General features: G+C 44.0%; 2 protein-coding genes across 2 annotated transcripts; one reads left to right on the plus strand and one right to left on the minus strand.

Moving 5' to 3' along the window:
- Positions 1 to 715: 715 nt before the first annotated feature.
- On the minus strand, positions 716 to 9318 carry FAM161B (FAM161 centrosomal protein B). The gene is given in 10 exon segments (XM_075425510.1): positions 716 to 1533; positions 1778 to 1830; positions 1832 to 1909; positions 3332 to 3431; positions 3921 to 4088; positions 4376 to 4503; positions 4868 to 5205; positions 6929 to 7491; positions 8940 to 9137; positions 9282 to 9318. Coding segments are annotated over 9 exon segments (1668 nt in total). The 5' UTR covers positions 9089 to 9137; positions 9282 to 9318; the 3' UTR covers positions 716 to 1442.
- A 184-nt stretch (positions 9319 to 9502) lies between these two features.
- On the plus strand, positions 9503 to 18907 carry COQ6 (coenzyme Q6, monooxygenase). Its single transcript, XM_075425518.1, has 12 exons — positions 9503 to 9662; positions 11299 to 11433; positions 12135 to 12193; positions 13341 to 13464; positions 13915 to 14045; positions 14423 to 14530; positions 14637 to 14699; positions 15030 to 15137; positions 15538 to 15740; positions 16867 to 16982; positions 17417 to 17583; positions 18744 to 18907. Exons 1-12 carry the CDS (start codon positions 9503 to 9505, stop codon positions 18771 to 18773), a joined length of 1404 nt encoding a protein of 467 aa, XP_075281633.1. The 3' UTR covers positions 18774 to 18907.
- The last annotated feature ends 511 nt before the right edge of the window (positions 18908 to 19418 follow it).

The following is a 19418-nucleotide window of genomic DNA, read 5'->3' on the forward strand; positions in this document are numbered from 1 at the left end:
TCTTATCAGACAAAAGTAAGGGGGGATAGCCCATCACTGTAAACTCAGTGATCTGTGGGGCACCGCAGAGGCTGCGCAGCCAGAGATTGCTTCAGAGATTGCTTTGGACAAAGCACAGATGGCCCTCGAATACACATACCAAGGTGCCCGCTCCGAAGGCGTGTCACACTGCTGAGTCCCGCTTCTGACGACATGACATTCCATGCCAAGAGCCAATCGATACACAATAATTGACTTAGTCCCACCTCGCAAAAAGATTTCCAAACATATAAAAATTGGCACTTGAAAACTCTCTTTGGGAGGAGGAGCCAAGCGAGAACTTCACCTGACGGACGGGTCGACGGGCCTGAACCTCTCTTCCCCCCCCAAGAACGGATGCCTTTTTGGTAAGAGTCGCGCCTCTGACTTTGTCAGACGTACCCCCGGGAACACATTGTTAACTTAAGCGCTAAACCATTACTTTGAGCTCAACTTTTGTAGACAGTGAATTTATCAACGGCAATTCCGAATCTGTGATAACTGTCGCTTGAATAAATTACCTATTGTTTCAACTTTGCGAAACTGTTTCAGTGAAAGTCCTTGGAAGGGCTCTGGCAGGCTAGTTGAATATCAGACTCCCCTTACCCCCCCTTTAACGCGACAGTAATACCTACTCTTTCTTCCACCAAAGTCCATCTTTGCTACCACAGTAATTGCAGAATTAGGACAACAGCAATCCAAAGTATACACTGTTTAATTAAAAACTTCTTCATAATTTTGGTTGTTTTTCAGGCCAAATTAATGACCTAAATTGGTAAGATGTTAAAACAGTTTCAAATAATGAAGTATGGGAGATATTTTACTGTAGAAAGACTATTGCTTCTTCCTAGTGGGAGGAAGGAGCAGAGCTGGTAACGAGTGAATGAAGCGTTAAGGAACCAGAGAAGGACTTCCCTCCGAGTCTTCTCCCAAGATGAGTCAAATCCTGCAGGTTTTTTTGGAAATACTTTGTTTAAAAGCATGCTACCATATATATGTGTAAACCAAGGTTGGGCACACTAGAAGGCATTCTCCCCTTTCTGTGTGCTTCTGTGGCATGAACACAAGGAGCTGATGCTGGACGATGCACTTCTTCAATCTTTCATACCTACTTTTATCCAAAGATAGTGCATCAACCTTTTTAACTTGTTTTGTTTCCCATTAAAGAAAGAGAAATTACTAACAGGAGGAACACTTGTGAAGACTAAGGAAGGCTGCAGGGTTTGCTGGGTTGGACCAGACATGCTCTAAACAACAGTTGGAGTTTTTTTCCTTTACTAAGTTCTCGCATCTCACTTACCCCAGAGCAATTCTTAGGTGTCAGTGTAAACCAGAAAGTTCCTGAGGATTAACCTGGAGGATCTTGAATTAAAAAAAAAAATAAAAAAAATCAAGATATGATTGATGGATTCTTCTGCTAGATCTCACGTTGCCATTTCTTTTCCACTCTGTTCCTCTTGAGGTTCTCCTTCCTGTACAGTACAGTTGTCCTTTTCACCCCGAGGCTTGGGCGCTCTGCAGAAATAGTGATTGTCTAATACCAGAAATGGTTTGCAGTGCTTACTTACTGCTTTGCCCCATGCATGAGAAATAGAGTGCATCCATAGGAGCTAAGATAGAGAAGCCATGATGCTTAATAAGAGGAGTGAAGTTGATTTAATTTTGCCTGCACTAGATGATACAAACCGGAATGCTTTCATGAATGAGCAAAATATTTCTACTCAAAGGCAAAGGAGCTGTATTGCAATGTTTTTATTACCTGTGAATGTCAGATTCTTCTTCCAGCAAGTCAGTGGCCATCTTGCCCTTTTTTCCTTACAAATTCTTCGCTTAGCCCCACCTGCTGGAGGGTGTGTCTGTAGCGACGCTCTGCTCCTTGACGAGCATCATGCTATGAAATCGAAACTTAAAACAGTAAGCATGTAGAACTGGGGCTTCTCCATAATGGTCACGTTGTTTTAAGGTTCATGGCTGACACTCCTAGTGAGAACAAGAGTACAGCAAAGCCCTCATCCACAATTTTTGTCACCCATACAGTACAGTACTAAACCTGAAGACTAGGAGAATGTCTCACATCTCTCAAAGCTGGAGCTCAACTTTTCTTGCTTCTGTCATTTTTTAATTCCGTCTTCTGTTCTCCTGCTTCTACAGAATTCCAGTCTTACCAGACTAGCATACTGTGTCCTGACTCTGACACTCAAATTAAGAAGATGTGCAAAAAAGGGTTGTGAGACATTCTGGAAGCGTGTTTGCTTGTAATTTGTAAGCACTAATGACAGTGGAGTTCAATAAACGCAGAGCACCTATGAAATAGCTTCACATCAACCCATCTTCAAGAAAGTGAAAACCAAGCATCCTGGATCCTAGATCCTCACTGCCTCCCCATAAACCTTGCAAATTAATGTCATCTAAGATGACTGTTTTCCAGAGAGACTGGCCAGTTCCTGAAGATTAAGGTGTTCTATGTGGAAGGACAGAAAACTTGTCTCAGCATGAGTGAATGCTATCAATACCGGTGAATTCTTACCAACCTGGCAAATGGAAATGTTACCAATATTTATCATACAAATGTGTTCTCTGTCTCCATTAACCACTCACCTGAACAGAAAGTCTGACCCAGGAGGGTACTTTCTATTAAGAAATCTAAATCAGCATATTGTCAATGTATTGTCCCTATGTCTCTAACCAGCTATCATCCCTGCAAGAAGACAGAACTGAAAGAGAAAATCGAAGAAAAAAAGATACTTTATGGAGAGTAAAGTTTGTACCTACACCTCAAGTGCAGTGTAGATTTGCAGATGGTACTGTGTGATGGATGAGATGTGCTGAACGCAACCCCAGACAGCAGAGCTTGGCAGTGATATAAGCAACATAACTGTCATTACTGTTTTTCTAGTAGCACTAGAGGTACAAAGAAAAAGTGCTAAACTGGAGAGGGTTTTAAGAAAAAAGCTTAAAATTTCTAGACTGTAGGCTATGGTATTCACATGCAGAATAGGTATTCATATAATTTCTGATGTGATAAGGCCTTAATTTTGATCAAACCATACATTTTGATTGCAATATATTCTAGGGACTGGAAAGCTCTACAACCAAGAAATAAATCTGAGCGTTTTTTCAAGTGGCGGGAAGGAATCTAAATTATACTTGGGTGGCCCTTCCATGTGTTATTTTGAGTGTAGTCATGAGATTATGCAACCATTCACACCTTCTTATCCATTAATTACTTGAGACTAGACTTCTTAATGCCTGTCTTAAGTGAAAGACAATGTATCCTGTCACCCAGAAGCACTCTGAAACTTTGACCAGTTACCTTGGTGACCTGTTCAAAGAGGTACGGTCTGCTCTTGACTCGCAGCTGCATTTCTTCCAGCTCCTTTCTGTATTCCTTTGTTCTCTCTCTCATATTTTGCCTGAAATGGAAAATTTCCTGTCCAATACAGGTTCGCTCTAGCTGTAGCTGATCAGGAACAAGGAATTCTCAATAACTGTTTCGTCCTTCACATAGCTCTGGTAATTCTCTTGATTCCGAATGCTGGGCAAAAAAATCCTATTGCTGGCAAGTTACGGACCCATTAGCAAAGCTTTACTACTAGACTGTAACCAGAGAATCAGTGTTCACATTTTTAGAAAACCTTGTCTTATGTGTACTTTACCAAATTATCATTTCAGTTGGCTTGTTTGTACAAATTAGTTTCTACAAATGTTAATCTAAAGGAAACTATTCTATATGGAAAGAGTAATGTGGAATTGTCAAGAAATCCAAATGAATGTAGGATGGGTATGACAGCCAAAAAAGTTAGGCTAGGAATATTCTTAGACCCAGTTCCTCCTGAAGAATTTTCTGGTGATCCCCAGTAAGTAGAGCAAATGGTTATTTCTGTGCAGAATAGGATACTGACCAGTTCTGTTTCAACTTCTCCTTCTGTGTTTTCTCCAGACTTTTATGTGGGTCCAGGGCTTTTGCTCGGCTGTTCACTGACTTTCGGATAGCTTGACATCTCTTTTTCTGTTTCTCCTGCCAATAAATTCCTTCTTTGTCCCCTTCCTTTTTGTTATCTTGGGAGTATCTATATAGAAAAAAGTTAGTAATGAGTCACTTAAGACTGCCAGACCACATGCTAGTGGGGAATTTCACTTCTGTAGTCCTCTAAAGAGAAAAGCAAAATTTCAGACATACAAGTGTGCAGCTCCCAAATCAACTGGGAGGCGAGGTAAGAATTAGCAAAGAAAGACAGAAACATTTAGTGAAAGTATTGTCAATGTAGTTGATGTGATGAGGGAAAACAATGACGTTTTCCCCTCCATTTTGGTCATTAATTGGTGTATGGTCTTGTACACAAACTTTTCTACTTACCTAATAGCAGATTCCCTTTTTCTAGTTGCATCTGTAATATGCACTGGAAGGGTGTTGGAAGAGAGAGAGGAAAGTCCGGTCAGAGAATGACTTTTTTGCACTGAAACCTTGGAAAGTTGCTGAGAATCCTGAAAAAAATGGAACTTCATTCAGTGTATTTGTTCACAGTACAGAATATCCTGTGTTCTTTGTCTACCAAAGAGAACAGCTGGGGTACGTGAGCAATGCACTCACTCTTCTCTCTTCCATCAGTAGGGACTGAGGGGAGGGAGAGGTGACTAGGAGTATGGAAGTGTGGCTGAGCCTTAGCTGTCATAGCTCATCTCTCTGTGTAGAATTTTGTTCTCTGGTTTGTCCTAGAATTCTGCAGTACTCCCAAGACAAGGGCAGAGGTCACAGGACATTAACCATCCATAAATAAATGCTATATATTTAATAAGGTGCCATCTTGATCAGAGAAAGCACTACTACAAAAATATCCCATCATCTCACCTTTATCTGTTCATTAGCCTGCCTCTGCCTGCCACGGAGATTGGAGGTTCTTAGCTTGAATGGCTTATTACGAGTTGCCTCTTTGATTTCTTGTCTCCTTACTGCTTCCCTCTGAAATTCCCAGTAAAGTCCTTCAAAATCTGGTATTGTTGGATTAATCCTTGGCTTGAAACTGAAACTTTTGTCCTGCAAGAAGCCAAGTCTTTCCTGCTTAGTTTTAGTGGCAGTTCGGGACTGAGGCTCCCTCCGACAGTCGCTAGTATCTATAGGAGCTACGGAGCTCTCAAGCAAATCCTTCGCTCTCATTTGAATGCGGATTTCTCTGTAGAGTTCAGCTTCTAATGAATCAAAAGCAAAGCAATGAGAAGAATATGAGTGACATAAAAGGCTGTGAGATTGCCACTGCACAACTCAACTTTTCTTTATGATGGCAGCTACACATATAGGAGAGACCAGCCATCCTGTGTTCTCTTTCCCCAGTTTCCAGCCTCTCCCTCCTCTGCCTCCTGGGAAAAAAAAATTCAAAGATACCAGAAAAAACATGGTAGAGTCTCTTTCTCGGGCATTAATCTCTAGATCTCTCTTTCACTTATCAGAGTAAGTTACCAAACAGGTCTTCTCCTCCTATTCCTGTTCTTTGGGGTACCAGATAACTTGTGGCCTTTGTCTTGCAGACGTGTTGATCAAAATTCTACTTTTCATATGGGACTTTTTGACTGTGTGATCCAAACAGGCTGTTCAGAAATACTTGTCACGGATGATGGCTTTTCTGTGTAATATCCAGCAGTGTTTGTCTATATTGGAAAAGATTTTAAGTAAGAAGCATTTGGTGGATGGATCATGTCTTGTGACTTCTGTGACAAACTTTCTATAGAAAGAATGCATTTCAGGGTGTGATGTCAAACTGAGTCCTTTCCTGTGCAGTACTAAATATTTGTGAAAATGCAGACACACAGTCAGCTGTGGGTTTGGGTTTTGCTTTTAGAAAAAAAAAAAAAGCTGCTGCTTGCAAAATAGGACTTTTTTTGAGTCTATTTATAAGTTTGCATTGACTGAGGCATGAAATGTTCCTTCCTCCTCCCTTCTCTTATACCAGTTAGAAACAGAACTATGGCTTGTTCTTTGCTCTCTTTTACCTTTCTTATCTATTTAGTTTAGTACACCACAACAGAATGTTTTCTGATGAAAACTGAACTGCTGTATACTTAAGAAACCAGTGGGAAACAGCAAAAAAAAGAAAGGGGCGAGAAAAGCAGTAACAATTATCAAGGACTGGTTTAGTTCCTATATTCAAGCATAAAGTTTGTATTGCTTACTTCAAACTTAGAACTGTGGGGGCTTAAGCCATCTGAAAGAAAGCAAGCATCAGGGAAATTTCCTTGGCTGTCCCTCTGACTAGAACGGTCCTGGCACCTACCTCCCCTGTTTTAGCACTTCAGAAGAAGGTGGAGAGCGAATGGGAAGGTAACTGAGATCACCAGTGAATGGCAGGAGAGGCTGGACTACTGCACTGTCACTTAGAACTGAACTAATTACCTGATTTGGGCTCAGGAAATATTTTTCTCCTAGGGGTTCTGTGCAGCACAGATCACTTGGGTGGGAATAAAATTGTCAGTTCCAAGATAATGCATATACCTTGGACGCTTCTGGCACTACATCTGTCTTCAAGTTTGTGCCGCAAATCATCTAAGTCCCTTTAGCATAACCAAAGGTATGGAATTCAGTGCAGGGAAAGATTCCCAAACTGCCTTAATTTGCAGCAAAAGAGGCATGGAAATTTGTCTGAAGAGCTCAGCATACCCATGTGTGCTGGGGAGTGGTACAGAACTGCTGCTGCTGACACTGATACAAGACTACTAAATTTAGGACACTGCTGTAAGGGTGTCTGGATGAAATGCAATGACCAGTGATCCACAGGAGGCCAGACAACATCAGGGCATGTAATGATTGTGGCTTTATACTCCAAGTAATGTCCTATGGGCCATGATCCCACCTCTGAGCATGGAGACAGCAAGGGACAGGCAGGGGGTTGTTTTTACAGGAAAAGCCCTGGCATTTTACCTTTGAGTTTATCTCCAAGAAGTGGATTGTAAGTAGATTTAGGAACTCTTTTACTGTCTTGCTTCTGTTTGGACCTCTCATTTGGGGTTGCTGCTGCCAGGAACTTTTGTCTGATAGCTTCTTTCTTTTTCTCCTCCTTCTCCAGAAAACTGAAGGGCCGCTGGGTTGAAAGTAGCAGCTCCTTTCTTTTCTGTGTTGCTATTTGCCTGCGAATCTCATTCTGCTCCATTATTTCCTGATAAAGGGGCAGAAATACATGGGCAGGTACAGGCTGTGCCCGGAACTGCTTCTGACATTCGGCTTCATCCTGGCTTTGCCTTTTGTCTCTCTGTTTGTCTAGTTCAAGAAACATGTATGACTTCATCAGCTGGGACTTTTTGCGAGCTTCCCGCACTGTCATTTTGAAGGGCTGAGGGATGGTGATGGAAGGAATCCAGGGAGATGAAGCACTTTTTGGCCTCAAGCAGGATTTAGCAAACAAGTGAGGCTTTTGCTGATCCCAGGTACTGTCTGAGGTGAGGTCAGTCAAAGAGCTGGACTGCCTTTTGTTACCAGATGTACAACTAAGACAAAGACATTACAAAGGGGAAATAAGAGAAATTATTAAAAAATAGAATTAAAAGAAGGGAGACACTGTTGATTAAGAGAAAGACACCGTAGACCGAGCTAGTCATTGAAAGACAGGCTTAGGGCTTATCGTTCTCTGGCTCTATATTTTGCATTGCTACCGAAGTTCATGAGTACAGCTTTGCTTGTTTTCTATTTTCCATGTATAAATGGCAGTTCTGTCTGCTGAGCTTTGTAATGCAATTTATTACGCTACTTGTACTCGGTTGCCAGAAAGGCCACAAGTAAACCAGAAAGCTGGTTTATCTGGCTGATATCTACTCAATATAAGAGACAAACTCAGGAGAGGCAATAAAGTAAGCACACAGATGCACAAATCCTAACGAACAGTACCAAACACCAGAATTCCTCACACGCTGATGGAAGGGCTATTGCAAGGAACTGCTTTAGTGCAACTCTTAAGAGGTTCAGCTGGAAACTTTGTAGCCAGTAAGACAACCATCTAATCGATAATAAAAAACCCCAAGACTATCACAGGTCTCATTGAAATAGCAAACTTCTCATAGAATGTTTGAGGGTGATTGTGACACTGAGTAAAACTTGTGAGATATTTAGGAAAGGAATAAACGCAGGGAAAAGGAAGAATCAATCATAGAATCATGGAATGGTTTGGGTTGGAAGGGACTTAAAGATCGCATAGTTCCAACCCTCCTGCCATCAGCAGGGACATCTTCCACTAGACCAGGCTGCTCAGAGCTTTGTCCAACCTGGCCTTGAAAACTTCAGGGAGGGGGCATCCACAGCTCCTCTGGGCAACCTGTGCCAGTGCCTCACCACCCTCATGGGGAAGAATTTCTTCCTTACATCTAATCTAAACCCACCCTCTTTCAGCCTGGAGCCATTACCCTTTGTCCTATCGCTACGTGACCTTGTAAAGAGGTCACGTAGGGTGAGGTGGATCAGGGTGGACCAAGAACAGGAAAATGGGAAAAAGGGAAACAGAATGTGCTGATCATGTGTATAGCTGGTCAATACGCTTGCCTGGTGATTGCTGCGGTCTGTTCTCATAAACTACTTCCTTTGTAAGAGCACGTGTGTGTGATCTGCTAGTGAACTTCAAGCTGGACTAACCACACAGGAAGACAAGAGGTCTGAGAGCTAGACCACAGCTCTGAAGACTGGACGCTAGATAGAAACATGTGCGATCTGCTAGCAAACTGTAAGCATGATTAGCTGCTGAGCAGGAGCGGGATTTGTGCTGTTCATGTTTTACGTGAACGCTGCTTACGTGGGGACCTGCTGGCCTAATCCTCCCATATGCGTATAGGTTTGGGGCTGGTGTTTTGGTACTACGTATGTGCATCCTGGGACTTCACGCTCCACCTCGTCACTGGCCAGAGGCAGCAGGAATCCCGCACGCCATCCTTACCAGCTCCCATCCTACCTGAGAGCCTCCCACAGCTCGTCACGCAGGACCGCCGCCTCCCGCCTGAAAACTGCCAGCCCCTCATCCTCTTCGGATACACCGAGGTCACCCCTTAACTTTGCTCGGTAGGGTAAGCCCAGTTCAAACGGAGACTGCCGGCCTCCCATCGCTCCCAGCCGAGCTGGTCCGTTACGGCCTGAGGGGAAGCCGCGTCGCCTGGAAGAAAAGAAAAATATGGAGAAGTGCTCGTTTCGACGGCGCGACCCCAACCTTCACGACCGGCCTCGGGGCTCCCGGCTCGGCCTCAGCGCCGGGGCTGAGGCCGAGCCGGGAGCCCCGAGGCCGACCCGCTCCCCTCACCTGCAGGCCGCCGCCTTAGCCCTCCATCGGCCCCGATCCCCGCCAATCAGCGAAGGCGGCAGCGCTCTAGGCCCGCCTTTTTGGCCTGAAGCAGCCAATCAGACTCCGAGACGGGGAAGGGCCGTTCCGTGTCGTGCCCGCCGCCAGGCAGGCTGCGTTGTCATGGTTTCCCCCTGCGACTTCCGCTCGGAGGCGGGTGGCGTGGCGTCACTTCCGCAGCGATGGCGGCTGCGTGCGGACGGGGCCTGCTGGCTCCGCTCGGTGGGCGGTTGCGGGCCGGCCCGCGGGCTCCGCTCCGGTCTGTCGCCGCCGCCGCGCCGCTTTACGACGTGGTGGTGTCGGGCGGGGGCATGGTGGGGAGCGCCATGGCCGCCGTGCTGGGTAAGGCTGTGACCTCGTCGGCCCGGCCCGGTCTCTCCCTCCTGCCCTTGCCGCGGCGGCGTGAGCCCTCGGACGCCTTGGGGCCTCCCGCGCCGGGGTTTGCGAGGGCAGCGAGTGGCGGGGTTTGCGTCCCGCCGCCCTCGCTCCCTGTCTCACCGGCTGCACGAAAGCCTAAAGCTGGGAGCTGTCCCAAAAGCTTCGTGTTTCAGTGCGTGGAGTATCTTGTAATTGGACCGTATAATAAGTCGACCATGTTCGTTAATCCCTGTTGGTGGCAGTGTGAGGTAACTCTGTGGTTACCATTTAGGAGTTTAGCGTTCAGGATCCCGATGTGGCAGTTCCTTATTCCCGCATCCCCTTGGGACAGAGCTCTGAGGCTGACTTAAAGCTGTTTGGGTACCAGTCGCTATGATGAGCCATATCCTATTTACATTTTTTGTTTTTAATGTAGGCATTACTTTGATTTCTGTAGACTACTTGTAGTGTTCTTGTCAAACATGGTCACGCTTAAGTCACTGATGGATGATTTCGGCCAAAGCTGAGAATGCATTTCTGATCCTAAGTTTCGTTCTCTAACCCTGTGTTTTGAACACCGGGTTACCAAGTTAGAACGGATTTGTGCTTGGTTTGCATCACTAGAGATCCTGGGAGTGCTGGCCGCTTCTTTATTTGCAACATTGAATGCAGAAGGGTGTAATAGTGACAGAAGCCTAAAGAAAAGAGTGCAAAGAAGAGCAAAAGAGCAAAGGTCCTAAGCAAAGTATAAGGGTTTACCATGCAAACTTATCATTGCTGTGCTTGTGGTGTTAAACAAAACCAGAGTGGAATTGAGACAACGTAAGGATCCTGTCCAGCAGTGACATCTAAGGCTAACTTGCAGGTTTGGGGCCTTTCAAAAGCTGAGGTTATGTTATGTATAATCTAGAAAATATGTTCAGGGTATTGCTGTTATTAGGACTGCTGTAGTAGTGAACTCTGGATGTTATAAGGACACCATTTCTGGTCGCGGTACCTACTGTAACCGTAGTGGTCAGATGCAACAAGCATGGCTAATTCAGCTGTGATGTGACTTACTCTTTACTTGAGTCATCTCTTTGATTTTTTTCAGTTCTCTTTAACTGAAAGTTAAAGTCTAAACTGCCTGTGCTATTCCACTGTTGGAACATAAGGATAAAGAAAACATTAATGTGGTTGCCAAGTATCATAGAAGTTTTATTTTGATCTCTTATTCCAATTAGTGAATTTACGTTTAAGCTCTGAAAAATGTGTTCTGTGTGTGGAGTAAACATTGTGGATTTCACTCATTAATAATATGAACTCATTGGTATTGAACTTTCATAACAAAATTTGCACAAATTTGTACAAAAATGTAAACTTTGTACAAGAATAAAATGTTTATTCCTTGCTTTAACTCTGAAAGGTTTGTTCATCTCAGTTACAGGATAGTAGTCCAAAAGGTTGAAAATACAAAAGTTCAGCTGCCAGGTCAAAACCTGTATTGTCAATGCGTTTGTTCATTAAGTTTTGCATCTACTCTTATCTTATTACAAAAATGCATAGGCTGTACTGATACAGAAATCAGAAATGAGGTTTTTGGCAGAAACACTGTAAGAAAGCGTATATTTGCTTATTTTAGGGCATGATATCCACTTCCATGATAAGAAGATTGCTTTGCTGGAGGCTGGTCCTAGGAAAGAGTATGATCGTGTGCCAGAGCGTTACAGTAACAGGGTCAGTTCCATCTCGCCGGGATCGGCAACCCTTCTAAGCAGTAAGTGTGATTTCTACTGCTCGCATTTGTGACAATATATTTCAGCTGTTTTTATTTTGTTTAAACAAAACGTCTTTGAGCACATGCTGCCTTCATCCTAAACTCAATGGAATTATTTGCCTTTGTCTCTCAGTATGTTGAATTGAGGTGATTAAATCAGGCTTCTCTTGGTAACAGGGATCTGCGTTCTGGTACCTTGGTCTGATTTGTTATGTAAATATTTGTGACATTCGGCTAGTGGAAGGTTGTGAGGTGCTCTCTACAGCATCTGCAATATTCTGTTCACAAAAGCAGCACATACTTAGTGCTCTGTAGTCTGGTAACTCATTTCTCCTTAATTTTAAAGACAGATTTGAGCCTTGATTCCTTATGGAGAAAGAAATGCTCTGAACAATGATGGCTGTGCGTTTCTGCATCTGTTTTATTACTCAGTGACAGGACAGTGAGAGTTGACAGTTAAGTTGCATGGAAAGCTCTTGTTTCTTTTCTGCTGGCTTGCATTAGCAGTAAAATGTGATGCTGGAGCTGTGAAAGTATTGAGGCAGACCTGGCCCTGTCTAGGGATGGTGCAAGCGGAGTCTGGGCATTGACGGAGTCACCAAGGGAGGAGGAGGAGAGTGTGGCGTCAGCTTCGGTTTTGTTTGGGTCTCAATGTCACATGTGAACCTGTACCTCCGTGCATTTGTGTCCTTCTCTTTTAGGTTTTGGTGCCTGGGATCATGTCTGCAGCCTGAGACTCAAACCGTTCCGGCGAATGCAGGTGCCTTGCTTAGGGCTGCAAATATACTACGTGTCTGTCTACTCTAAATTCTCAGGAGTCCTTTCATTAATGATCCAAATTTGTTTCTTCTCCTGTGGCAAAGGGCAGGTCATGCTTATGATGATTCCTGTTACTTTTTTTTGGGTAGCAGTCTACTCAGAAATACCCGTCCTCAGAGTCTTGATGTTACAGGATAAAAGATTGATTCCTTATGGAAGCTGTAGATATTGAGGCGTGGGTACTAGTCAGGAAAGACAGAAATAAAGGTAAATGTATGTATTGGTTGTGGCTGGGATAGAGTTAATTTTCTTCATGGTAGCTTGTATGGTGCTATGTTATGGATTTGTGATGAAAGCTGTTGATGACACAGGTGTGTATTAGCTACTGCTGAGCAGTGCTTACACAGTGCTAAGGCCCTTCCTGCTCCTCACACTGCCCCGTCAGTGGGGAGCCCGGGGGTGCACAAGAAGCTGGGAGGGGACACAACCAGGACAGCTGGCCCCAGCTGACCCCAGGGATGTCCCACGCCATATGATGTTGTGCTCAGCAATAAAAGCTGGGGAAAGGAGGAGAAAGGGGGGGCATTCAGTTATGGTGTTTGCCTTCCCAAGTAACCATTGCGCATGATCAAGCCCTGCTTTCCTGGAAACGGCTAAACACCTGCCTGCCGATGGGAGGCAGTGAATGAATTCCTTCTTTTGCTTTGCTTACACACGCAGCTTTTGCTTTACCTGTTAAACTGTCTTTATTTCTACCCACGAGTTTTTGCATTTTTACTCTTCCGATACTCTCCTCCATCCCACTGTGGGGGAGTAAGCGAGTGGCTGCGTGGTGCTGAGCTGCCTGCCGAGGTTAACCTACAAGAAGGTGATTAGGGTAGCTTTATATATTGTTATGTAGCAGGAAAGTAGGGATAAAAAATGTTCTTTGCAATTAGTTTTTGAGATGAAGCTAGATCATTGTATGAAAGGAATTATGTGATGTACTTTATTAGCTGGGAACGGACAGTAATCCAGGACGTTTCTTCTAGTTCTGTATTTCTAGATTGCCACCTCCTTTTCCTGTTAAGATGGATACATTCATAGTCCCTGAAAGGAACAGCACTTCTTTATCATGTAGCTTCATATAATGTATTTTTTCTTTGTAGGTGTGGGATGCTTGTTCAGAAGCCATGATCGTTTTTGAGAAAGATGACTTAGATGACATGGGTTACATAGTGGAGAATGATGTCATTATGTCTGCTCTCACAAAACAGTTAGATGCAGTAGCAGGTAGTGGACAACTTCTTTAATATTTTATTTCCTGCAGATAGCTTTCAGTTACTTGCCTTCTGTTGTGTGCGCTAAGTTATGAGAGGGAGAAAGATAACTCATCTAACAAGTAACTCTGAGGCATAGGCAGCTTCTTGAACTGGGGTGGGGGGGAGAGGGAGAAATCTGTCTTCTGAAGGCTACACGACAAGAAAGCAGTTGCATATGTAGTTCTCCAGAACATAGTCTCTCCAAAAATAGACTTAATGAAAAGACCTGTAGCTTTCTATCCAGAGCAGGCCTTGCAGTTACAAAGGGTTAGCCAGATCATTTCTTTCAGGGTGCCTTGAGAGTTGTAGGGTCAGCCTTTAGGGTGCCATAGAGACATGCGTGCCCTTTGCTGTTGTAGTGATGTTTCCTTTTTTCATGTCTGTATCATGCTGTGACCATAGCACTTTGTGTTCCCATCAGACCGGGTGGAGGTTTTCTACAGGAGCAGAGCAGTTGGGTATACCTGGCCCCTTCCCTCTCACAGCTGTGACACAAGCCCTTGGGTCCAAATTGAGTTAGCTGATGGACGCAGACTGCAGACCAAACTGCTGGTAACTAAACTTTTTATTTCTGTTGATCAGGCGTCATCTCTCACCCAAGTCCTTTCCACTGGATTTGGTTCTGATTCCGTGTGTGCCGCTCCACCCACGTGGAGGGCTTGAGTGAGGTGAGTGGCTAACTCTGTCAGAGATGCTGTGGGACATGGTGCATAGCCTTTTCTGTACCTGACGCAAAAAGACTGTGCTGAATTGGACAAGAGCAGAAGGGGCCACCTCTTCTGGGTTTTGGGGAATCATGTTTGTTTGTTTGTTTTCTCTTCCCCTGAATAAACAAAAAATGTGTACATGCAGGCTGAGGTTTGTAGACTGGAATATTGGCTTTCGTAGGAGCTGCTGAAGAGGTTGCTTTGTATCTCTTTGTTTTGCAGATTGGTGCAGATGGTCATAATTCTGTAGTCCGGAAGAAAGCTGAAATTAAGAACATTGAGCATCAGTATGACCAGTCAGCTGTGGTGGCAACTCTTCATTTGTCTGAGGTGAAATTCTCGTACTAGACTCTTCCGTAAGCAGCAGAACAGCTTAAGCAGGTGATCCAGGTCACTAACTAGTTCATTACTGTCCACTTGCTGCTTTCCACTGTAGGCCACAGACAACAATGTAGCGTGGCAGAGGTTCCTTCCCACAGGGCCAATTGCGCTTCTTCCGGTAAGATGACTTGTGGTCTCTGTGTTATTTTTTGTTTGTTTTTTAGTCTTGTTCTTTTATAGTAACTTTATTTCTGTCTGTGCCTTTCTGTGTTGGTTCTGTCTCGTAAGAATTTGTCCATCTGCCCTTTACTTTTCAGTTATTGCATTTGTTTTCCCCTCCTGCCCTCTCGCTTTATCCTTGGTATTTCCCACTTGTAGGAAGTTGGGCTGGAAGAGTAATCTGCAGAGGGACTGGTGTGGGGCAGGGCAGTGGGGAAATCTTTGCACTGTTCATTTATTTTTGCTTCTTTTTCTCTTGATACTTACCCTTGACATTCTCTTAAACTAGCTGTCTGACACTGCCAGCTCTCTGGTCTGGTCTACATCTCATGAACATGCATCGGAACTTCTTGCCATGGATGAGGAAAGTTTTGTGGATAGCATCAACTCTGCCTTTGTGAGTATCAGCCTTGTGGCGGGTGTGAGGCTTTGTTGTAATCACGAGAAACACAGTGGAACCCTGTAATGGGAGAGGCGGATTCTCAAGTTCTTTCCTCTGCTGAGGATGATACTAAAAAGGCACGTAGCAAAGAAAGGATGACCCTTTGGGACCGAATTAGGTTAGTTCTGAAAGCCACAGAAGAAGCTGAACTGAATTTCCAAAAGGTGGGAGCGGTAGGCTCATCCTAGTTGGAAACTTGTATGTCCTAAAATGATGAAGATAGTTTCTCCTAATGTATACTTTTGCCTAAGTGGTTAAAATTCGGTATTTGGAGCTCATTCCGATTTTTTTTCAGCTGGATTCTTATATGTGTCTAGTTTGGGTTAACATGTGAAGGTTGGTTTGTTTTTTTCAGTGGAGCAACGTGAACCACTCTGACTTCATTGACACAGCTGGGGCCATGTTTCGATCTGCTATTTCATTCCTGAAACCCTCAGGGACTGCAGTCCGTCAGCTGCCCCCAAGCGTTGCTAAAGTAGATCCAGAGAGCCGAGCCATGTTCCCTCTTGGAATGGGGCACGCGACAGAGTATGTCCAGCATCGCGTGGCTCTTATCGGGTGAGGTCCCCAGTGGTGGTCCTTGTGTGAGTGAGTGGCGTATGGTTTGAAATGATGTGACTATAGCGACTCCCAGTCAACAAAGTAGATGGTTAGAAATAATTTATAGTTTCAGTTTGACTTTATCCAGGCCCAGTTTGTACCATGTGCTCTTGTGCCAACAAAGTCCTTTTGTATGAGTAGTGCTCTGTCCATTGTGTGTGCTTTCTATGTAAATTGTGAGATAATTATTTGCCTTTTCTGGTTTGTGTAGTTCAGCAAAAAAAATCCAGTATCTCATGCTGAACCTGTACTTCTCCAAACGTTGTAGCAGCCATTCCGTGTACCATTTGGAGCTTTAAACTCACCTTTCTTGAATCCAAATGACAAAACTTACAAATTACTCCGGATGGGATGTCATAGGCTTTTGTACAGTGGTCTACAGAAACAGGAAAATATCTCATCTTTTACATTTTGAGGTTGCACGTACTTTTATCTCCACCACAGCTGCAATACACTGGTAGCTTACAGTAATTCTTGGATGCCAGATTACACTTCAGATACTTTTCATCTTTCCAACTTGTGAGCCCCTCTGTGCTTGTGAGCCACTCTGTGCTTTAGAGCTTGTAAAAGTGTATGATCTTACATTTCATACCCAGACTTTGTTTAATTTCTCTAAGACTCCCTTAAGAATACGTCTGCCTTTGTCCTTTACAGATAACTTTGCTCATTAAAGAACCTAATTTTGTTTTTGTTCCATTTCTCCTGCGTATTGGTGATGTCTGTCTCCTTTGTGTTTGTGAAATGTGCCAACGCTATACCTCCTGTTGTGCCGAGGTCACTTACAAAAACATTAAGGCCTGTTCCACGTGTGATCTGAGAGAACTTTGGCTTGTCACCTCTTTATAATTTTTCCTTTCAGAACTGCTTTTTGTTATCTCCCCTTTGTCTTGCTTCTTACAACTGGAGGGGCAGTCAGGTAGTTCTGCGTAGCACACAAGGAGATATAGGATAAAGCGTATGTGCTGCTGTAAGGTGGTGTTCATTGCAGAGAGGGGAGGAGTGCTATACTGATCCCTTCTGGGTTTGTCAGCCATTGTGGCTTTCTTCAAGGAGAGATACAAATTTCTGTCTTCTCTTGCTCCAGGGATGCAGCACACAGAGTCCACCCACTTGCAGGACAAGGTGTAAACCTGGGCTTTGGTGATATTGCATGTTTAGCTCATCACCTCAGTGCAGCAGCCTTCAACGGGAGCGATCTGGGTAAGAATCCAAGACCATGAAGTGGCAGTAGGATGGTTAGTCTTATAGGCCTTCACTGCTAGCGTCAGGACAAGCATTGCCTCTGTTGCAGGTTAAGCATGGTGCTCTCTTGTATTTGAAAGGCACAAGCACCTTTGAAGCAAAACTGTTCTGAAGTCCATTGAGTGTGGAGCAGTTAAAGATTCTTGGATGCAATTTCCACCCCACAAATCTCAAAAATGCTTTAAAATGAAAAAAAAGTTCTGCAGGATGGTAGTTGAAGAGGTGGTGAGATGAAGACCACTAGCTGATGGAAGGAGGCCTTTATTCAGATGGACCATTTCTCTGTTCTCTTTCTGTGTTTTCAGTTGTCAGTGGAGATTGCTGTGTAGATAAGATGCACAGTTGTTTGTGGCAAGTCAGTTTTAATAGGAGCATTCAATTATCTCTTCCAGGCTCCTTAAAGTATCTCCTAAAGTTTGAGACAGAGCGTCAGAGGCACAATGTCTCCTTGATAGCTGCTATCGATGTGCTAAAGAGGCTTTACTCCACGAGGCTGGTTCCCTTGGTGTTGCTGAGGACTTGGGGACTGCAAGCAACAAACGCCCTGCCTCCTGTCAAAGTAAGAACCTCACTTTAGTGAGGGCCCTAGGAAGAGTCCAGAACTATTTTTTAAATGTGCATAAGCTGTGAAGATTTTCCTTTTTCTTTTAAATGAAACATTTTTAGTTGGGAAATGCTGCTTGTTCAGACTGGAGTTTTGTGTCCTGAACAAGCCTGAGGAGGTCCTGAATAACTGATGGCTCAGTAGTAACTGGTTTCTCCTGCAGCATAAGGGAAAATAAAGACCTAGGTGTATAGTCTGTATCAGTAGTTAGAGGTTAGAAGTCATTGGAAGTCTTTGATGTTATTTTGCTATGGAATGAAAATGTGGAACCTTGAACTGTATTCCAGAAATGCACTGTGAAAAACCAGCCCTATAACAACACATCTTCCCTAAGAGTAAGACCTCAGGTGACTGTACAGGTGTGGTGTGCGGCTCAGATGGCTACCTGTTTCTGCACTGTCTTGTTAAAGTGTTGCCTCCTGGCAGAAGTGCAAGTCTCAAACAGAAGCTGCCTGAGGAAGGCAGTGGTGAGGAGGTTCAGTCTTAAACACAGACCTTCCACGTGCAGCCTGTCTGCCTGAATTCTGCACCGTCTTGACCTAGTTGCTGGGTTTTCATGAGGTTCCTTAAGCCACCTGCTCTCAAAGCTCCCCAGCACCCTCCAATGAGATTCCTCATTTCTGAATGTGAATGTTGTATTCCACAAATCAAGTCACCTTCTTCGTGTTAAACACAGGTGGCCTGTTTCCTTGATGTTATGGTCATGGTTAAGACAGTACCTGAGTTGAAGAGCAGTAAATTCCTAAGGCTTAGTAGCTGCCACTGGCAACAAGGTATCTTTAATAGTTGCACTAAAAAGACAACTATGCTGCTGTTTCAGTGCTCGGAATTTTTTTCCTGTTTCTCTGTTTAAAGCAGAAAACCAAATGATGACCTCTTTCTGAGCACAGAACCTGTTGGTAACACCTCTGTTTTCTGCTACTTGGGAGGGAAAGGAATGCTGCAACTTCTTTAATTGTCTAGCGTACAGGGATAGGTGCTCTGCACTTGGCTAGAAAGGCTGACAAAGAACTGTTGTCCGTATGTATAAGAGGGAAGGAGACTATAGCTGCTTTGTAGAACCTGTGCTTGTCACCAGTGTACAAATTGCTTCTCTTTTGCTTCTCCTCTTTTAGGAGCAAATCATGGCTTTTGCCAGCAAGTGACCTGCTGTCAGTTTGGAATAGCAGCTTCCCAGTGAATGCATTGCCCTTGTGAGGACTGTGACTGACTTGAGTCTTTGAATTATGTTATTTTAATTTAACAATAAAACTGATGGATTGAACTGTGTATTACATCATCCACTGGTTTACGCAGAAGTTCTGTCTCATCTGCTCTCCTCAAGAGGATTTCGGGTCTCTTCCGGTAATACCATCATGTCTTCAGCCTCAGAACTATCTATACAGTGTGCTTTTAGTTTGGGCCTTTGGAATTGAAGACTGAGGTGGAAACAGCTGTCTGTCTTTTGGCAAATGCAGTGCTGAATTTTGCCAGCTACAACTTTTGCTGCTTAATTACTTTCATTTTTTTCTGATGTGATTTCTAGAGCTGTAATGTCACTCCTGGGTTCTTAGCACTTCCTGGACGCAGAAAGGAGGGGTAGTTTTTCCCAGAGCAGAGCCAACTCGTGCCTGCAGATATGTTTTGAAGTTGTAATCTGTCTCTCTCACTCTTTTCCCTGCCCTTCTCTTGGTGCTTTATTTAATAATGTTTTTTTCTTGTGGAACTGGCTAGTTGTAAGGGCTGCATGAAAAAGAGATGCAAGACAACAATAATATCTACAAAAGAAAACTGCACCACAACATCTTGAA

Source organism: Opisthocomus hoazin, chromosome 7, assembly GCF_030867145.1.
Source record: "Opisthocomus hoazin isolate bOpiHoa1 chromosome 7, bOpiHoa1.hap1, whole genome shotgun sequence".
NCBI classification, from domain to species: Eukaryota; Metazoa; Chordata; class Aves; order Opisthocomiformes; family Opisthocomidae; genus Opisthocomus; species Opisthocomus hoazin.